We start from the raw sequence: 20,828 nt of genomic DNA, 5'->3' as shown, positions 1-20,828 counted from the left end.
TGCTTTGCATTAAAAAGAACATCAGAAGAGAATATAGGTAGTGCAGCTAGTCTAATGGAGTGTAATAGTGAACTCACGGAGTTTAATATGACATTGTATGCCCTACTGATGAAAATCTCTGTCAAGCAGTTATCAAAGAACATGAGATGAGGCAGGAAGTCAGAGGTGTAATAGGGAGAGGAGAGGACATGTGCAGAGAGGCCAGGGACATCCAACAGGAAAAAAATACAATCTAGAAATAGAAGAGGTTGGGGCACCTGGGTGGCTCAGTCAGTTAAGCATCTGCCTTCTGTTCAGGTCATGGTCCCAGTGTCCTGGGATGGAGCCCTGCGTTGGGCTCTCTGCTCAGCAGGGAGCAAGCTTCTCCCTCTCCCTCTGCCTGCCTCTCCCTCTGCTGGTGCTCTCTCTCTTGCTTTCTACCTCTCTCCCTCTGTCTGTCAAATAAATGAATAAAATCTTTAAAAAAAAAATAAGAGAGGCAAGTCTGACTTGTTCATTGGCAAAGTATGAGGTGGTTTCTTTTTGAAGGGGGGTGGGTAATGCAGGAAAAATAAAAGTCAGTGATCTAAATAAATACATAAAAAAGAACGATCAAAAAGAATTAGAAAACCAGGATAGATTATCTTAAGAGATCCAGAGTGGAGGAAAATACAAGTGCAAGATCATAACTGCTAACAAATATTGCAGTTAAAAGGACAGGCAAAAATTGGAGACGTTCGATTTTATTAATTATAATACTATTGGCGATTTTTTTCAGGTGTGTTTTTTCTGTTGTTTTGCTTAGAGATTTGTCAGGAACCTATACATTGATGTTAATTAAAACTATGGTAATGGATCAGATTCCACTGGGAATATATTAGTAGAAGATTGCAGACTAAAATTTGCACAATAGATAGAAAATGAAATGGAAAACAACCAAGAAGTGACTAACTTATGATATAATAATTACCTACACATATGGGCAGTCAAAGTAGCAAAGGTAATCTAAAATGTTAGAAATAAACAGAGAAGTATAGAAGCATAAAAAAGAAAGATTTATTGAATTGTAACAAAAGAGCATCATTACTGACATTAATAGGTATAGTTTCAGTGGAGTGTTGAAATATTTTTAAAATATGGATTAAAAATAATTTGTCAGTGGAAACAGAAACAGGTACTGGCAGAATATAATTAATTCTGTGAATAAGAGACTTTATCACTAAATGTACATCTAAATGACACTGTTTCTCCTTTGTATGTATTTGAGAATCATTATTACTGTATGATTGCTTTTAGAATATTGACTATACATACATTAACATCTATTGAATTCATATTGGGCGCCAAGCAGATAATAATGCTGGAGAAATAAATATGTGCAAAACAAAGCCTTGAATGGTGAAATATAGGTAGTTGTAGCAGTTTTAATTGAAAAAATGTTCATTTACAAAGTGTCTCTCCTATGCTAAGTCCTATGCTAGGTGCTTGGAACATAACACTGAGAGCAGGACAGATGTAATCACTGCCCCCTAGGTACTTACTGGCAAGGGGATGAGTCTGGCAGAAAATAAATCCATTCCAGAAATAAATGGGAAAATGAGAATGTATTATGAAGAAATAAAAGCACACTTCACAAAAAGGGATTTCTCCTCTTCCAGAAGGTGAGGCAAGGCTTACCTGTGGAAGTAAGGGGTATTGGGATCTAAGAATGAGATGAAATTGATAAGGCATAGAGAGATGAAGAGCCAAGCATGTGCTAAGTTTCTGTGATAGAAGGAAGCTGGATGTAAGGCACTAAGAGAATGAGATGAAACTGGGGAGGAAAGGAGAATGGACCATATGGGGTTGACCATCATGTTAATAGCTATTGTGTTCACTTTAAGAACAATAGTTAAGTCATCGATGTGATTTAAGCAGAGAAATGTCATGATCAGATTTTCATATTAAAAAAAAAAATTCTGGTTGCAGGTCATTATGCTTGCATGTGTTTTTTTTTTTAAAGATTTTATTTATTTGAGGGGGGGAGGAGGAGGTGCAGAGGGAGTGGGAGAGAGAGAATCTTAAGTAGGCTCCATGTCCAGTGGAACCCCATGCAGGGCTTGATCTCTAGACCCTGAGATCATGACCGAGCTGAAACAAAGAGTCAGACACTTAACCAACTGAGACACCCAGGCGCCCTGCTTGCTTGTGTTCTTAAACTATACTAAGCATAATCAGGAATTTCTTAGCAGACTATAGGGTGTAGAGCATTACATTAAAAAATAAATAAAAAGAATGGTCAAGAATGAACATATTTCAAAATTAATAAAAGGATCTGAGAGGGAGATACTGAATATATGAATAAGAAGTAATTGAAAGTCTAAGATTCTTGTTATTAAAGAAGGAAGAATAAATTTAGAGGAATAGATCTGAAGTTCAGTTTAGAATATGTTAGTTGATTTTTAGGTGTCTGTGAGACATCAAAATAGACATATTGAGGTAAAAATTTGGTCTATGTATATGAAACTTAAGGGAGAATAGAGATGTAGACTTGAGGAGGGGGGCAGGAAGATAAGGCTTGTAGTAGCAAGGACAAGATCACCTAGGGGAATTTTATAACTCAAAATTAATTGTGGGACAAACAGTTCCAGGGATACCAAGAGTTAAGTGTTGAGAAGAGAAAGAAAAGTGAAGAAATCTAAGCAATAATAGTCACGAGGTAGAAGGAGTATGATATATCATCTCATTCAAAAATTATCTGAGTCAACTCGTTCTAGTATAATATTTTCTTTCAACCATGCTTTCTAACTAAGCACACATTTCTAGGCATTGTATTTAGTAAATATAAATGAGAACTCTGTAATGCACTGAGAGCATGTTTTAAATATAAGTTCTAGAAACACACACATTGACTATGTATATTCATGTGGGATGTATTTGCTTTTGTTTATGTAGAAAAAATACAGTGTCTTTCCTAAAGAAAAATTGAAAGATAGGAGATTGTTCCTTAGTCCACTGGGGAAAGTAACTGACTTAAGACCAAATTTTGACAGTGAATGAATGAAATTACGGCCACAGTGCCCTTGCATCCTGAAGGAGAGATTCATTTGACACATTTGAAAAACTAGGTGTCCACACCTATGTGTGAGCAAGCTTTTTTGCAAATGAGCAAGCAGTGCCTTTATGTCTTGTTACTAAGTATTCCAATCCTTCTGAAGAGTGTATGAAAGTACTGCAATTTTTAGGATTTGAGAGATGTTACACATGGTTACATATAGATGTTATTTGGAAAAAAAAATAACATTTTGAAAATTGCTATAACAAATATGATTTCACTGGGATACTGTTTACCATTTCCATAATTGAGTTACTTATGAAAGGAACTATTTTGAGATGGTGCATTAATGACCTTAGAAAGTAACAAAATCTCAAAAAACCTATTTTAAATTGAGCAGGTTTTCTTTCTTTAATTTTTATTGTTGTTTGTTTCTTTGTTTGTTCTTTTACCCTTTGAACAATTTCAATGTTTTTTACGTGGTCTTTCTTGGCTCATCAAGAATTTGTAAGATATTTCTGTCTACTTGCCTGATTTGAGTCTATTTACAGTTTTACAGATTTACCTGGAAGATCTAGACCTTGAGCTCCTGAAAAATAAAATTGCAAACACAATAATGCTTTAGAAACATTCATGAATGCTTCTTTAAGGCATTTTACATCTGTCATCTGCCATTGATATGTATACACAAAATATTAATGTATATAAATTTAATTGCCTGTCATTAGATTGACTTCAATAACTGTTCTACCAACAGTGTTTCATTTATTGGCTTTTCTTCAGAATCCATTCCTTTCAAAACATTTCATGGTGAAGTCTGCATAGATTGCAGTATTTGTTGAATAAACTCCATTATTAAGTACACTGTTATCTTTGCACAATAATTTGCATAACTACCCCCAGAAATAGATTTCTCCCCCTAGAAAGCTAGTTTGCAAAGAAAATGTTATGAATTTTCATTTCAGTCTCAGCTTTTATCCCCAGGTACATCACAGTGTTATTTTTAAATGCATGGTTTTTTGTTTTTGTTTTTGTTTTTGTTTTTGTTTTTTTTTAGGGCATTTCCTTAAAAAAAAAAAAGACAACCTGCCGCATTTTGATAATAATATAGTTTATACAATGTAATGCCATGATTCATTCATTCATTTCATTCATTCATTTTGGTTACCATTGACTTTTTCTAATGACCTTTTCTACATTTTTAGGGTGAAACCAAGATCTTAAAACTAAAGAATCTTCGACCTCAGGACTATGCTAATTATAGCTGCATTGCTTCAGTGAGGAATGTATGTAATATTCCTGATAAGATGGTGTCATTTAGACTTTCCAATAAAACAGGTATGGAGCTGTTTTATGTGTTATGTCTGTTATCCATAGCTAATGCTTAAAAAGGTTAAGTTTCTTATAGACCAAATGATTTCTATAGTATATGTAGGAACAAGGCATCTTTTTTTTCCCCAGAGAAGTCTATGATATCTGAAAAGTTATTGGTAAATGTACACTGTAAAGTTTAATTGCAATATGTTCCCATGTAATGTTTGTTTATATAGCATACAAAATTATAGTTCCTTAAAATAGTATATTCATAAATGTCACAATCATGCCTATATCCTGTTCAAAGAAATTCTGAGAAATATTAGATTCTTCATATAAAAATTTATGGTCTAAATTGTTAAAAGTGTTTTGTGATTCCAAAGCTAAGTAAAAGAATCTCTCTCTTACTCTGTTTCAAGTCAAGAATGTTAATTGGTAATTTCAGGTAGGTGTTTTTAGGAAAGTATTTTTGTAGAAAATGTCAAAACATTAGCAAGATTGCGACTTAAGTTAGCCTGTGTTTAGTAATAGAGACCTCAGAATAACTGCAAGCATATTAAAGAGGAATTGCTAAATGAAAGAGCAAAGAGAGAGCGTGGGAATGGACTGTCTTTTGCATGATTGTGTGCGAACAATCACATTAATAAATTAGAATTTGAACTGGTTTTGAGAAACTTTCAGTGGCAATTAATGTAAATTTTTACTTTCAAATAACGCTATTAAAATAAAGAGTTTTAAAAGTAATTTTCTCATTAACAAAAACCTTAAAAAGTGTGGGTTTGGTGTGCCTGGGTGTACATTTTGATTCTGCTGCTTATTAGCTCTTGAATCTTGTTGAACAAATTGCTTCACACTCTAGCTCAATTTCCTCACAAATTCGTAATGTTGTAGGAAAGAATTAGTTAATATACATAAAGCACATGGAACACACTTTGTCCGTTTTCCAACAAAGAGCTAGTCAGCATCCAGCACATTTGATGAAAAGATTATACCTGGGACTTTATTGGAAGGTGAAAAAAAATGGGTGCTCAAGTGTTGACTCATCAACACAGGTTCCGTTGATTTGTTAAAATCTTGAAAGATAATTTTTAAAATGTATTCATTCATGTATTTGCCAGAGACTTACTGGGTTCCTATTATGGGTCTGCAGTGATAGGCATAGGAATATTGGCTAAGATGTAAACTGCCTTAAACTAGAGAAATGCTTTATTAAGCACTGGGTAAAAGTCATTGGTGGAAGGTAAAAGGAGAATGTGGGACATGAAAGTAAACTTTATCAAGAAGGATGAGAAATACTTGAGGGAAACTACATTGCAGAAAAATAAAATCTTAGTGAACCTAAGACTTATAAAAGTTAATAATCTTGTTTCACTTAAAAAAAGAAGAAATAGGATATTGAGAAATAAATGTCAGGGATTAACATATAAGAGCTGAGTGTGATTATGTTGTTCTTAGCATGAAATACTTGGTGAATTATTATAATTAATTTTGTTTTTCTTAGTTTCTTTAATATATTTTTAAAATACCCATGATTCAGAGAGAAAAATTATAAATAAAATGGAAGTAGGTCCTATAGGATGGGTAAACATATTGCAGTAGAATAAGAACAAAGGAGTAGGTATATTATTACATATGTTACAACCTTGCCCTTGAGCAGTGCTTTATTACTTGTAAAAGTATTTCATGTTTATTATCTCAGTTTATCTTTATAACTACTGAGCTGTAGGCAGGTAGATTTTTTTTGTTTTTCTTGTTTGTTCTATCACGTCTTTCTCTATCATTTGATACATAACACACTAGCCCGTGGTGATTAAAGTATCCACATTAGATTGTTTTGAGAATGAACTAAATCAACATAAACCAAAATTTATTAAAGACAAAGAGGTACAATAAAATCATATTTAACATTTTTTCTGCTGTAGGAATGTATATCTTTATTATTTCCCAATGTCCCACAGCTACTGACAAGTGGGGACAAAATTTATCCCAATGTGTGAAGAGTTATTTTAAATAGGAGACTGACTAGCTATTCAAAATTTTTGTGGAGCCAGAGAAAATGAACCTAAATCTTGGCCAGAGTTTTACTAGGAATAAATAAGGACTTTTTAACCTAAAGCTGAAAGGAGGAGATTACCATGAGAGGTGATTGACTTTCCAATTCCTGAGGTCTTATAAAGCAGCTGGGTGGCTTTATTTCTGAGGTGATTTTTAACAATTGCCAGCTCAGAAAACAAAGACTTGACTCCCTGTCCTATGGAGAGAACACAGGAACTCTGTGATATAAATGTTTTGTTTAACTCTTCAGCTTTCTGTCCCATTCTTTATTTTTCAGGCTTAAGTATTGTATATCTAGACCAAACTAACAAAATAACCTATTATTCTCTTTCATAAATTATCACATAAAGATTTTAGATTGATGTTCACTGAAAATGAACATTAGAGTTATGGCAAATAATTGGGTTAAAAAATATAAGCTATTACCTTGTTTGACTCTTCAACAACTATAATCAAACCTGTCATGTGGTTTACATATTCAAACCAGGTTTGCTTCAGCATTTTTCCCATCTGGTTGTGCTCAAAATTGGAAGAGTTGGTGCATTTCAAATAGGTGAAATCATTGAGGTAGCTCTCAAATTACACCAGAAATAAATTAAGCTTTCAGCATCTTCCTGCAAACAGGCTTATAAACTGACAAGTGCATACAGGCTAGTTCATTGCTTTCTAACACTGGAAGAAGATCAGGAGTCACCATTGGCATAATCAGTGTGAGAGACGGGTATTTTTTTTAAAAGATTTTATTTATTTATCAGAGAGAGAACATGAGGCGGGGGGGTGGTTGGCAGAGGGAGAGGGAGAAGCAGTCTCTCCACTGAGCAGGGAGCCCAACATGGGGCTCAAACCCAGGACCCCAGGATCATGACCTGAGCGCAAAGTGGACACTTAACCGACTGAGCCACCAAGGTGCCCCAGGGACAAGTACTCTTTATGGTTTCATTCTTGTGAATCTTTAAAGGACATAAAATTCCCATGTTTGCATGTTAACTCTTGGTTGCAAAATGTCAAGGAAAATGTTGAATGTATTGAGGGGGAGAATATTCTATTATAAATATTGTAATATGTTTGATTACTCTTCTCTGTTAATTAATATGTTGAGGGTAACTTTGGAAATAATTTTTGTAATGGAGATGAGATAATTGACTATCAGATGTATTTTTGGTACAAGCAAAATTTTATTTTAACAGTTCTATAGTCAATGAAAAATTTTAAATGCAGTCAATTTATTGACCTGATTTGCACAATGCCCAAATAACATAGCATATGAAGATGGAAACAGTGTCTGCTGTGGATAAAGTTTTGTAAATTTTTTGCAGCAGAACAATTGCATCATGGAGTACAGTTTTCTGGGCCCTTCCTGCACCTGCTGAATTAGACTTTCTGAGAATGACCTACAATGTATACACCTTAAACAAGCATAAATCATTACTTTGGAAAACAGATATTGTCTATATTATCAGAATGTTTTCCATGAACCCATTCTTTGTGAATTGGAACTTGCGTTAAAAATAAGTCACTTTGGGGCGCCTGGGTGGCTCAGTTGGTTAAGCATCTGCCTTCGGCTCAGGTCATGATCCCGCCTTCGGCTCAGGTCATGATCCCGCCTTCGGCTCAGGTCATGATCCCAGGGTCCAGAGATCCAGCCCTGCGTCAGGCTCCCTGCTCAGCAGGAAATCTGCTTCTCCCTCTTCCTCTGCCTCTCCCCTCCACTTCTGCTCTCTCTCTTTCTCACTCTCTCAAATAAATAAATACAATCTTTAAAACAAAAGCCTATTTTTTTACAACTGCTTAGAGAAGCCATGTTCAGGTGTCATTTTAAAAGGCAGTATCATATGTAGATTTATGAACAACATGTTTTCTTAACTTTCCTACTGTGAATTGGCATTATAGTAGAGCTTGTAATTGTATGTCTACCATGTCCAATCATTTGTTAGCCCCTGTTGATTACTTGGTGTGCTATGAAAAATCTCATGTCACAGAAATGTCATTATTTATCACCCCTAATATAGCTGTCTTAAAACTTATCGTGACAATTTAAACAATTTTATAAAACATGAAGCTTTAGGTTTATTTCTTTATTGTCATTAGGTTGTAGCAGGGTCCAAAGTTGTTTTGGTTATTTTTTTACTCCCATTTAGAAGAAAAAGAATGTTAGCTCTTGATTGATAAATTCTCAATGTAGCTATATTTTTCTTAGTTCATTAAAACAAACCTGCTAAAATTTGTAAATTTAGAATATTGATAAATATAGATATATATTTTAAATTAACATAATTATGGTAACTATTAAATATTAAAATTTCTCAGATTATGTGTGTTTCTAATGTGAGGGCATATAGAAATTATGATAAGACAAATTTAATTTATTTTAATATATTTCAAACACTTACATATGTTGATGTCTCATGATTTCAAAGGCAAATAAGAATTAAGTAAGTTACTTATATTAGGATGAAAAACATATTTTGTAACTGCTTGAGAGGGTTATGATGTGTTCTATAAAGAAATGGGACAGGTGGGGCTAATTTGACTTAATTATATAGGTCCTTTGATTCAGTGGGTTCACACTTAACATTTATAAAAATTATTTAATTAAGATGTCTTCCTTAAATGCACATCACATTTAGGAACCAAGTCATTGCAAAAGTATTACTGGCCAAATAAATAGGGGAAACCTATACCCCTTTCTCCTCTTCCTTTCTTTCTCCCTTCTATCTCTCTTTCTTTTTCTTTTTCTTTTTTCTCCCCTTTCATCTATGTTAATAAATTATCATGAAAAAAGTTAGAGGGGTTAGGAGACATCTCTGTTTCTTATGTTAGATAACTGTTGTCTATTCTTATTTTATATAAACCACAGGGAAAGTGTAATATCAATGCCCAGCAATTGCAACAAACCTCAATATAAAATTTTTGCAAAATGGTGATCTATTTATGGTAATTTCCTCCTATGTTTATGGGAATTTAACTAATGTATGTAGGTGTTGTGAGAAATAAAATAATACTTCATTTATAGGAATTTTGTAGGAATAGCTGTAGCTATGAAATAAAAATACATAAAAACTTCCTCTTGTAAAATGGCATGCCCATTGTCATAGATAGTCTAAGTGCAAAGGAAGGGGCAGTAGACATTTTGCTATACATCTAGATGCTAACCTCATGCATTTTTCTTAGCTGTATGGATATTGCAGTGCCTTGCCTTTAGGTGATCTCCCTGCATCTACCCAATCAATAGCATCATTTATTACAACTTAGATATGGTATTTCACTAAAAGTAATAACTTAAAAAAAAAAAGACTAAATTTGTGAGAAATACATAGTGCAAATACAATGACTTCCTGGACTAGTTTGCTTGGGCTACCATAACAAAATAACAGACTGGGTGGCTTAAACAACAGAAATTTATGTTTTCACAGTCTAGAGGCTCGAAGTCTAAGAGTAGGGTGCTGTCAGAGTAGAGTTTTGGTGAGGCCTCTCTTTTCTGGCTTGTAGACAGCCATCTTCCCCCTATAGACTTCCCTCTGTGGTTCACAGAGGGAGAGAATGAATGAGCAAGAGCTCTAGTGTCTCTTCCTCCTCCCATAAGGACACAAGTCCTATAAGATTACAGTCCCACCTTTGACCTCATTTAACCTTAATTATGTCCTAAAGGCCCCAACTCCAAATACAGTGACACTGGGGTGTAGGGCTTGAACATGTGAATCTTAGGGGCACACATCTCAGTCCATAATACCTTCAAATGACTGAAAGGTGGGCTTTACATTTGGGATTCCTTTTCTTTTAACATTTCAGGTATTGGGGTGCCTGGGTGGCTCAGTCAGTTATGTGTCTGTCTTTGGCTCGGGTCCTGATCCCGGGGTCCTAGGATCGAGTCCCACATCAGGCTCCCTGCTTGGCGGGGAGCCTGCTTCTCCCTCTCCTTCCGCCGCTCCCCCTCACTCATTCTCTCTCTCAAAATAGATAAGTAAAATCTTTAAAAAACATAAATAAAATAAAATTTCATGTATAAGTTTATAATATATGTTAAATCCAAGTAAGAAAATGAATCTACCATTTAGAGAGAAAAGACTTTCTTCAGTGTTATCTCAAAGAGGGAACTCTAATGAGAGTGTTTTGTGGACCTATTATTTTTATCTTTGGAGAAATGGTAAGGGAGCAACAATAAAAGGTAAATGAAACTTTAGGTAGGGACAGAAATCACTTTTGTAATAGTATTATCATGAATTTTTAAAAGCATAGTAAAAATATTGAAATAGGATCACAAATAATGTATCGATGAAACCATGCATTTTTTTTCTGATTCCATTTTTGTGATGGAGAAGTTACTATGTGCAACAGAAGACAAAACAAAAGGAAAAAAACAGAAAAAATCCAAGAATCATCATTTCATGCACAAATATATATTGAGAGCATGAATTCCTTAGTAGATTTTTTTATCTTAGATAATTTAGATTTTCTAAACAGTATTTACTACTAGATGCACCAAAGGAACACACATATTGTTGATGTGTCGTCATTAGAGAATGAGATGTTTCCTATAACTCTTTTGCATGAATTTCGAAATTCAAAAGCCTTAGATTCAAATTCTGGTTTTCTGAACTTGGAGATGTTACTTAGCTTCTCTAAACTTATTTTTCCCCTCCCTAAAATGGGGATAACACAAAGTCCAACCTTATTTGGTTTTGTAGGCTATAAATGCTATAAAATGAAAAACTTTTAAAAAGAAGTATCTGGCACATAATAAATATAATATACAGTAGCTAGAATTGAATTGTTAACCTAGATAATAGAAAGAAGGAATAAAATGGTACCATCAGTAATCATGGTGAGATGGTGACAAGAATCTTAGACTTTTTGTTAGGATATTACATACAGCTTCAACCATTGACGACTAATCTTGAAATAAATTCATAATCTTTTCTAAATTACTTTTATCATTGGATAAATGAAATAATATTTCTCAGAAAAATCTATAGAAATGAATACATATTCTGGTATATTTCTGTCTAAACTATTATTGGCAAAAATGTTTAACAGAAATAAAATATTATTTTGTGAAATTGATAATGGTATGTGAGGGAAATTGAAAAAGCTTGCAATAGGGTTGATATGCAGCAGATTCTTAATCTGAACGCTCATCTTTTCCTAAGGTAATCAAACTTATATATGCCCTATTCTCATTAATGTATCTTCAGAAATGTGAAAATACAGGTGATGAGTAAGCAGTGAATCCAGGGATAGAAGCAGTGGTCATTATGGGATTTCAACTTTGGTCTTCCTGAGACTGTTTCCAGAGCAACAAGGTGACCCAGATTTTCCAAAATCCTATTACCATAGTAACAGGAAGTTTGCATGTTGCTGAAATCTCCCTACACCTGCTTATTTTGTTGTCCTAGCGATGCATTTTTCAGGTTAGTTATAGCCAGTTATTCTGGGTCTATGAGTTCTTATATAAAATACTCCTCATAAACTAGCAACTCTCCCAGAAGGCATCATAACCCAGACACAGTAGGTATCTAAAAATAGAACAAGAATAAAAAAAACACTTTAGTCAAATGAAAGGAAATGCTATCATATTCATTGAAAGGCATGTAAATTATTGATATGCTATCTCACAACTTAAAACAAATACTTTGGAGCATATCAAATAGTTTGTGTTTTAGGAAATATCTAGAATAATTCATTGGTAACATTTTTCTAACTTTAAGTAGTTGCTATTCTTCATATGCTGTTAAACTGTAATTAACTTGAACAATTTAAAAATTACTCATAAGAATACAAAAGTTCAAATCATGTGTTTTATAATATTTCTTTCAGCAAATTGAGTGAAGATATGCTAAAATGAAGTAAGAGGATTTTTAAATCCCTGAGAATAATTAATTTTTTATTTTAAATTGCTTCTAGATTATGGATTTGTAGACCATGTCTTAGTACTTTTTAAGATTCTATTGTTCTAGTGAAACTGCCTAAAATTAACATTATTATAAATAACGAATTAAATTGCTAGAAATGCATTTTAGACTTGTTTCATGGTTTTTGAGTTTGACACTCATAGCTTATGATACAGAATACCTCCATGATCATTTACTGAAAATTTTGAATTTACAAGTCATTGACTCTCATGATGAAGATATAATAATTTCCATTAGTGCATGTACCTTATCCCATTATTTATTCATCTTAATCCTAGAATTGATTATATCAAGTAGTCATCTTTAAGGTTGCCAACCATCCTTGTTTGTCCTAGACTCAGTTGAAGTCCTAATCCTGAAAAATTCTTTAATCCCAGGAAAACCAATGATGTAATTCAATATGCAGCCTACCTCCGTATAGGATACTAGTCTTCATGACAGTTGTTAATGATGGAGCATATACAGCTTTAAGCAACTTTATATAGAGAAACTTCAGTGAGAAGACCTAGGTGTAGATCCTGGCTCTCCCTCCCCACTCTGCAGCACTCTGAACAATTCCTTCAACTCTGCACTTGCTTTTTTGCTCAATCATGTTGGTAATGTGCTCTGAGGTGGGTTTCAGGTTGACGAGAAGACAACATTCACTCTAAAATTCCATTTTTATTTAGCAAGATAACATCAACAACAGTAAAAATTTAAATGAAATGTAGCTGCAAAGAAGTAGATGCAGTCTCTACACACAGAGATACTCTTGGGCCCCAAAGTCCATGCAAGAAAGGTTCAGGCTTACACAACTTCAGAATATTAATACCTCATTGTGCTGTTGTCCTTTTATATGTGGGGTTTACATTGCTATTCAGGAAAAAGTGAAGCTAATAAATAATCTCTGAACCTAATGCACCTATTTGAGGGAAGCTTTGTAAATATTGTGCTTTTAATATTGCTTGTACAAAATTTAAAAAATTCACTGACAGGGAGGCTTTAATGCCCCTCAAGAGAGGATGCATCCCTGGCTACTGTTCTCCTTCAAACTCTAAGGCATTTAAAAGTACCAATTTCATTTTTACTTAGCTATACATTTTGGGAAGTTTAAATGAGATTAGCCACATTACTCATAGGACTTTTTTTTTTTTTAAGATTTATTTATTTGACAGAGAGAGAGAGAGCGAGAGCAGGAACACAAGCAGGGGGAGTGGGAGAGGGAGAAGCAGGCTTCCTGCCGAGCAGGGAGCCCGATGTGGGGCTCGATCCCAGGACCCCGGGATCATGACCCGAGCCGAAGGCAGACGCTTTAACCATTTGAGCCACCCAGGCACCCCTGCTCATAGGATTTAAGGCTCTGTGTTGTGGCTAAATTGTAGCCTTGTGGTCACTTTTACTATCATAGAGTCACAGGAATGACGACTAGCCATAATTTAAAAGGTTCACATTGGTTTATTAAGACTTTTAATTAAACCTGAAAAAGCGAGAGAGAAAGAGAGTGACCCTGTATTAGTTTATACAGGAGTAGGGTCCCTAGTGTATTGTTACAGAGACTCAAGCTGAGAGGAGACTGGTAAATGGGAAATAATAGACAAGCTGAGTATCAGAAGTGCATTAACATCAATCTTTTGATTGTAAGTCCAGACATAACATGTACTTTTTTTTTGCTATTGTGGCAGTTATTTCCAAAGCATCACAAAGATCTCAGCTGTTCTGTCAATTTCATCTATTTTAAGATCCACTATTTTTTCTAATAGTGACATACTTCTGTTGATTTATTTGCTACTGTTCTATTCCCATAGAAAATAGGTATGTCCAATTGTTTAATAATATGCTTTGGTTTATGTTTTGAACAGCATTTCTTTCTGGAAGCTCCTTTTAGTCACTCTGCTTTAGTTGCTGTATTGTACCACTTGAGCATTTTATTGACTGCATCTTTCAATCACACACTAACCCAGTGAATGTGTAGTAAAGTCAGCAGTATTGATTTCTAATAGACACATTGTATAATAGGAATTTATTGATGATGGCCTTGGCCTCTTGTTTTATTAATGGAACCTAATATCCTGATTTGGCAAGAACAGATGTTATCAAGAAACCAGATATAAAGTTTTTGACATAAAAAGAGGTGACAGTTGTATGAAGCTACTCTTTAAGTTTTCACTGTGCTTGGCACTGCAACATGGTGCTCAACCAAGCAAGAGGCAGGATTTTAAGTCAACCAAGGAAAGCACTACTAAGTAGTGTTCTGTCTCTTCAGCAAAATCCAGCAACCCTATGTTGCTTTGTTTTACTGAGAAGTCTTCAGTTCTAACATGGTGAAATGTAGGCAATTTTAGATAGTTTGACTTAACAGGTAACAATAGGTAAGAAATTCCTTCAAAATTATTGTCCCATATTAAATGCAAATTTCAAAATATATTTCCAAAGCAATGAGGAAAAAAACAGGCACAACAGGAAATAAATGAACAAAACTACTGGGAAAATGAGCGGTGTAATAAGGGTTCTTGTTAAATTTCTCTGGGATTAAATCTACTAAGACACTTACTCAAAGGGAACAAAAAGGGGGAAAAGAGGATAAATTTTGATTCTCTATATCTTTCTAATTCTCTTGATGTTGATCGGAGATACTTAATAACTCTAGTCCTGCCTCATTGCATATTGTCTTTCAACTTTACCTCTAGATCAATCTGATAAAAATTGTAATATTCGTGTCTTTTTCATTTTGGAACTATAAGTAAAAAGCAATCTGGTGTGATATCCATATAGTATTATGACTCTGTGGACCATACAAAAATATGATTCCATTTTTCAAGGAACTTGAAAATTCACTGAATATACAGTGGTGTGCATGCTAAACATTGTTTTGTGTGTTTAGGCAAAATGTTAAATATGAATATAGGTTTAGAAAGCATGATTATAGGTATACAGATCCAAAGTCAATATAATATGGATTTAATTTCCAAGTTGCTGAAGAACTAAATAGGCAAATCAATACATATCAATATTAAAAACTTGAAGAAAAACAAAAAAATCATTTGACATTGAAAACAAATGGTATTTGTGTTCTCTGCAAAGATAATTTCAGCAGCTCATATTAATCATGTAAAATGGGAAAATGTGGATTTACTGAAATCTATAGTGAAAATATCAGAACTAAAATGTAAAAGCTCTATTTCCAGTAGCTTTGAGAAATAAAATATTGGCAGGACATTTCATATGTACATTTCTTATGCGTAGAGAGGAATTGAATTCAGAGGTGATTCAGTCAATGTTTGATCTCTCATATTAAAATAGTATTAAAAAGGTTTTATTGGCTTTTAATCTTTCCTTTAAGCAACATTCCATTTTGTGCAGCTTATTTAGTTCTTCTACACATGCTATATTACAGTATTATCTTATTCAAAAAATAAATACCTCCCTTATCATGTAGCAGCATTGTCCTAGAACATGGCAGCAGTATATTTAAATATTCTCTGAGTGTCTGAAATCCCAAGATAAGAAGTATAGCTAGTTTAATGGTTAGACTTGAATTGACTCTCATTGGAATTAGATCTGTAATGACAGTGTTAAACAGCAGTTACTATTTAGAGCATGTCAACATGATACCATAGTGACACCTACAAGGTCTATAGTTTAAAATCGTCACTTTCTCCAGTGCAAACCACCGTTGTATGGCTTTGTAATTCAGTCCTGTAAAATGGCTCCTAATCACACACAAAACTTGAAATCAAATTTCTCTACTTCAGTATATTTACTTTTAACAGATTATGCTCTGATTCTTGTTAAGCCTTCCTTTTTCCTTTTTTATTTAATTAACTATAAACATAATAGTAAGAAAAATACTTATATTTACTTATATTTATATAAGTATATAAACTTATATAAACATAATAGTAAGAAAATAGTAAGACAAATACTTAATACATCTGCACTTGAAAGGAAACATCTCCTAAAAACATATTTAGCCCTTTATAAAACAAAATCTACACAATTCTAGGGTTTCCCAGGGCAGTTCTTAATTTATTAAGGCACCCTCACCTACTAGAATTAGATGCCTAATTCCAGCATTTTCGAATGCACACATGTCCATTGGAGGCTAGAGCAGAAATCCCAGCTGTGAGGTTGGAAACATATGTGCTAAAGGGCTGAGGAACTCATGAGACTACTAATCTGGGTTGTGACCCAATTCAGGCATTGAAGATATGACATTCTATTTTATAAAACCACTTCTAGAATCCAAAGTAAATAACTGTTTTAATGCTCAGGTGTGTTAAGTATGAATGTATGTATGATTTGCATGATTTGATTTTTTTATTGACCTTTGGTCTACTATATTCAGCAAAATATGACCACATTTGTCTTTAACAAAGTAGTATTTCATAGCAAACTTTAAAAGCATCAGCAAAAATATTTCTCTCTCTCTCTGCACCTTATTACTAACATCTAAATATATGGACATTTCATATGTACATTTCTTGTACATATGAACATATGTACATAACTTCTTTTCTTGCTTTTTAAAATTATACCTTCCTTTCCAGGCATTTTGGGAACAGTAGTTGAAATAAGTGGAGGCTTGGTTTTTCTTTGTGACCACACTTACTATGCCATGTAATAATGCACTTGTTTCTCTTTCTCTTTTCTTACTGACAGATTGTCAACTGTCACTGTCTTTCTGCATTTTCCTGTCTCAAGAAGCCTGTGTTTAAGTTCCTCCTCCTAACCTCTTGAAGTCTGAGAATTTAAATAGCTGATTCCATTAGGTTATGTGTAAGTTAGGAGTAAACACACCTTGAGCAATGGCCTAAGAGCCTTTTCCAAAGACATTTCACAATTCAGGCTTTTTAATTATGACTTAGGTGGTTCACAAGTCCTTTTTGCCCTATATCCTGAGTGGTAGACAATTTCTGGAAGTCTTGACTGCAAACCACATTTGTTTTTGCCCTGCCCATGTTTTTATAATGTAATAATGGATAATACTAATATCACCTCTTCTTTCTGTTAGAGAGGCAGTAAGTCTTCTTCTGGAATAAGTACCATCAAGAATTCAGTTAGAACTTAGAAATTATCAACTTTATTTATTTCACTCTGGAGTTTATCTACAATGATTTATATTCATCTCAAGCCAGACTGCCTAAATTAGAATCCCAGCTCCACCGTTCACTACCTGTGTGATCTTGGACAAGTTATCTAAACTATTTCCCAGATTGGTAATAACTAAAATGGATAATAATCATACTTATCTCATACAATTAAATGAGTGAATATATGTAAAGGTTTTTGAAGAGGGTCTGGCACATATTAAAGATTGTAATTGTCTCTATCTGATCTTTGCTATATCTTGGAGCCAATTTAGTCATTTGAGTAACCCGAATAAGATGTATCATAAGGTTAGGAGACTATATGCCCAGGTGTTTTCCTAATCAAGATAGAAATTTGGTTTAGGCAGTCCTTTAGGAATTATTTAAGATAATTCTCTGGATGTTTAGAGGGGCAAACAGAGGCCTAGCAGAGTTAAATCTATTCAGCATTATTCTTTAAGTTTAGCTATAAGCCAATCTTAGCCAAAATGGCTAGAGAATAAAGTTATAGAATCATAAAAGGATTCAAAATAGAGCACTATAATACAGTGTCCTCAGGCTGGGTAATAAAAAGAAAAAAAAATAATCTTTATCAGATCAGCAAGAGAACAACCAATAAGAAAGTGCCTTTTTGCATGGATCCCTCTGTGTTATATTACTGATTATAGAAACACCAGCTGCCCCCATTTCAGCAGCTATGGCAGACAGAACAGAATTATTGTTTTGTTTGCTTTCCTGCTCTGGTGAGGCTTCAGTAGTATAGCTGTGAGATCCACACCAGATGGTGTTGAAGGTGATGTCTTTATCTTTTCTGCTGCTACACGATATCACTCTTACAGAAAAGCCTTAATCCTGGCTGATTTTTTTTTTAAAGATTTTATTTATTTATTTGACAGAGACACAGCGAGAGACGGAACACAAGCACGGGGAGTGGGAGAGGGAGAAGCAGGCTTCCAGCAGAGCAGGGAGCCCGATGCAGGGCTCGATCCCAGGACCCCGGGATCATGACCTGAGCCGAAGGCAGACGCTAACGGCTGAGCCACCCAGGCGCCCCAATCCTGACTGATTTTTTAAGCCCCTATTGAATTATCTACCTACTGTCCTCTTATGACAAAGGCCATGCTCCCTTTATTTTAGTTTTAGGGATATAATTTAGATTAATCATATAGTTTATTAATAGTAATGTATGTGTCATAACTGAGCAAAGAGTTAAATATAAAAAAGTATAAATAATATGCTATATTCATTTTATATTAGTGGTATACTAAATTTTGATAGAGAAATTCCTGTCATCACCTTGTTAGTAATATAAAGCACGGTTCGGGGGCGCCTGGGTGGCTCAGTTTGTTAAGCGACTGCCTTCGGCTCAGGTCTTGATCCTGGAGTCCCGGGATCGAGTCCCGCATCGGGCTCCCTGCTCGGCAGGGAGCCTGCTTCTCCCTCTGACCCTCCCCCCTCTCATGTGCTCTCTCTCTCTCATTCTCTCTGTCTCAAATAAATAAAATCTTTAAAAATATATATATAAAGCACGGTTCGGTTTAGATGGATTGAACAATGAAAGAACAGGCAGGTCTTTATAACTAGTATTTTTCAATGAATGAGTCATGAGATCCTGAGTCATATGTCACCTTCTTTCATGATATTATTATTATTTTTTTTTGGTTAAGTTTATAATGAATAGTTGGGGCTTAAGTGAAGTTTTTGTTCTCTAATCTTTATTTTTTATAGTTATTTTTATTTGAATATAGTTGACATACAATGTTACCATAGTTTCAGGTGTACAACATAATGATTTGACAAATTTATATGTTACCACAAATGTAGCTACCGTCTGTTATCATACATCACTATTATAATATCACTGACTATATTCCTTGTTCTGTGCCTCTTATTCCTGTGACTTATTCATTCCATAACTGGAAGCCCGTATCTTCTGCTTCCTGTCACCAATTTTGCCCATACTTCCACCCACCTCTCCTCTGGCAACCATCGGTTTAGTCTCTGTATTTTGGGTGTGATTCTGCTTTTTTGTGGTATTTGTCTTTCTCAGTCTGACTTATTTCACTTGGCATAATACCCTCTAGATGCATCTATGTTGTTTCAAATGGTACAGTCCCATCCTTTTTATGACTGTGTAATATTCCATCCTCATCCATTTGTCTAGTGATGGACACAGGTAGCTTCCGTATCTTGGCTGTTGTAAATAATGCTGCCATAAACATAGGGGTAAATATGTAAATTAGTGTTTTCACTCTTTTTGGATAAATACCTAACAGTGGGATTATTGGATTATATGGTATTTCTATTTTTAGTTTTTTGAGGAACATCCATACTGTTTTCCATAGGAGCTGTACCAATTTTTAATCCCACCAACAGTAATATGAGAGTTCCACTTCCTCCAGATCATCGAAAACACTTGTTATTCCTTGTCTTTTTCTCTTTTTTTTGGTGCTCGTGACAGGTGTGATATGATATTTGCTTGTGGTTTAGATTTGGATTTCCCTGACAATTAGTGATGTTGAGCATCTTGTTCTCTGATCATTAAATTCAACATTCTTTTATTTAATGAGACATTATTGAGCACTTAATTCTTTGTGAGATCCTTTTCTGGTTGCTGTTGGTACAAACATGAAAAACATCACCCTTTTCACCCTGATATTCCTAAATATCTAACAGTGAAAGGGTAGGGGTAAAAGCTCTAATTGTCATAGTGGGGCACGAAGGGTGGTTACTATAAATAGCTATGGTCATACAAAGGGAAGTAACTGTTTTGGCTTAGGCAAAAAACTAGGAATCCAGTGAGGAATTGATACTGACATTTGAGCATGGTAAAATACCTGACCACTGGTTTACCAGGTAGATAAGCACTGGAAGAGAATTCCAGGCAGCAGGTATAGTGATTTCATGCTCCACTGATCTTGTGAAGAGGACATCTCTTAAAACTGGCACTATTCTTAAGCCCCTGGTATCTTCTATAAAGAACAGGAAAATTCTATGGACAACAATTTCCTAAGTTGGAAGTGTTTTTTAGCTTGGATTTCTCTCCATGAAGGATGACCCTCTAGGGTCCGGCTGCAGCAGCAGATGAATGCTCTGATTCTTGTAAACTTGAATGAGACCAAATTTTGCCAAGATTTCACATTTTGGCAAGAATAGTTAGGGTTTGTTAACCAAAGGAGCGAGATATATGTGGTTTTAAAGTTCTTTTTCATCATGTTTCCCAATGTTTATGAAGACATTTAAGGCCATTAAGTATTAGTATCCCAACTATTGACATAGTTTATTGACTGAAATAAAGCTTCTGATTTTATTGTCTTTTGTTCACCTTAGAACACAAGTTCCATTTCTAATTTTTCCATTTATCTTGTTCAATGATTAGATTCCAATGTAAATGACACTTGTTCTATTTTGTAAAGTTTCATTTTGTAATGAATATCTTTTGGCAAATTTCCTTACTAATTTTGCTCATGT

At 34.4% G+C, this 20,828-nt stretch overlaps 1 protein-coding gene across 1 annotated transcript in view; it reads left to right on the top strand.

The window, feature by feature from the left end:
• MDGA2 (MAM domain containing glycosylphosphatidylinositol anchor 2) overlaps positions 1-20,828 on the top strand; it is an 800,528-nt gene that overhangs the window by 515,333 nt on the left and 264,367 nt on the right. Inside the window, exon 5 of the mRNA XM_045900785.3 lies at positions 4,219-4,351. Within this exon, the coding sequence (XP_045756741.2) occupies positions 4,219-4,351 (133 nt within the window). The remainder of the gene's footprint in view (positions 1-4,218; positions 4,352-20,828) is intronic.

Source organism: Mirounga angustirostris, unplaced genomic scaffold (genome assembly GCF_029215605.1).
Source record: "Mirounga angustirostris isolate CCGP_5_RB_7025 unplaced genomic scaffold, mMirAng1.0.hap1 SCAF_9, whole genome shotgun sequence".
NCBI lineage: Eukaryota > Metazoa > Chordata > Mammalia > Carnivora > Phocidae > Mirounga > Mirounga angustirostris.
The sequence above is the reverse complement of the archived record's forward strand: the minus strand, read 5'-3'. Positions and strand labels throughout refer to the sequence as shown.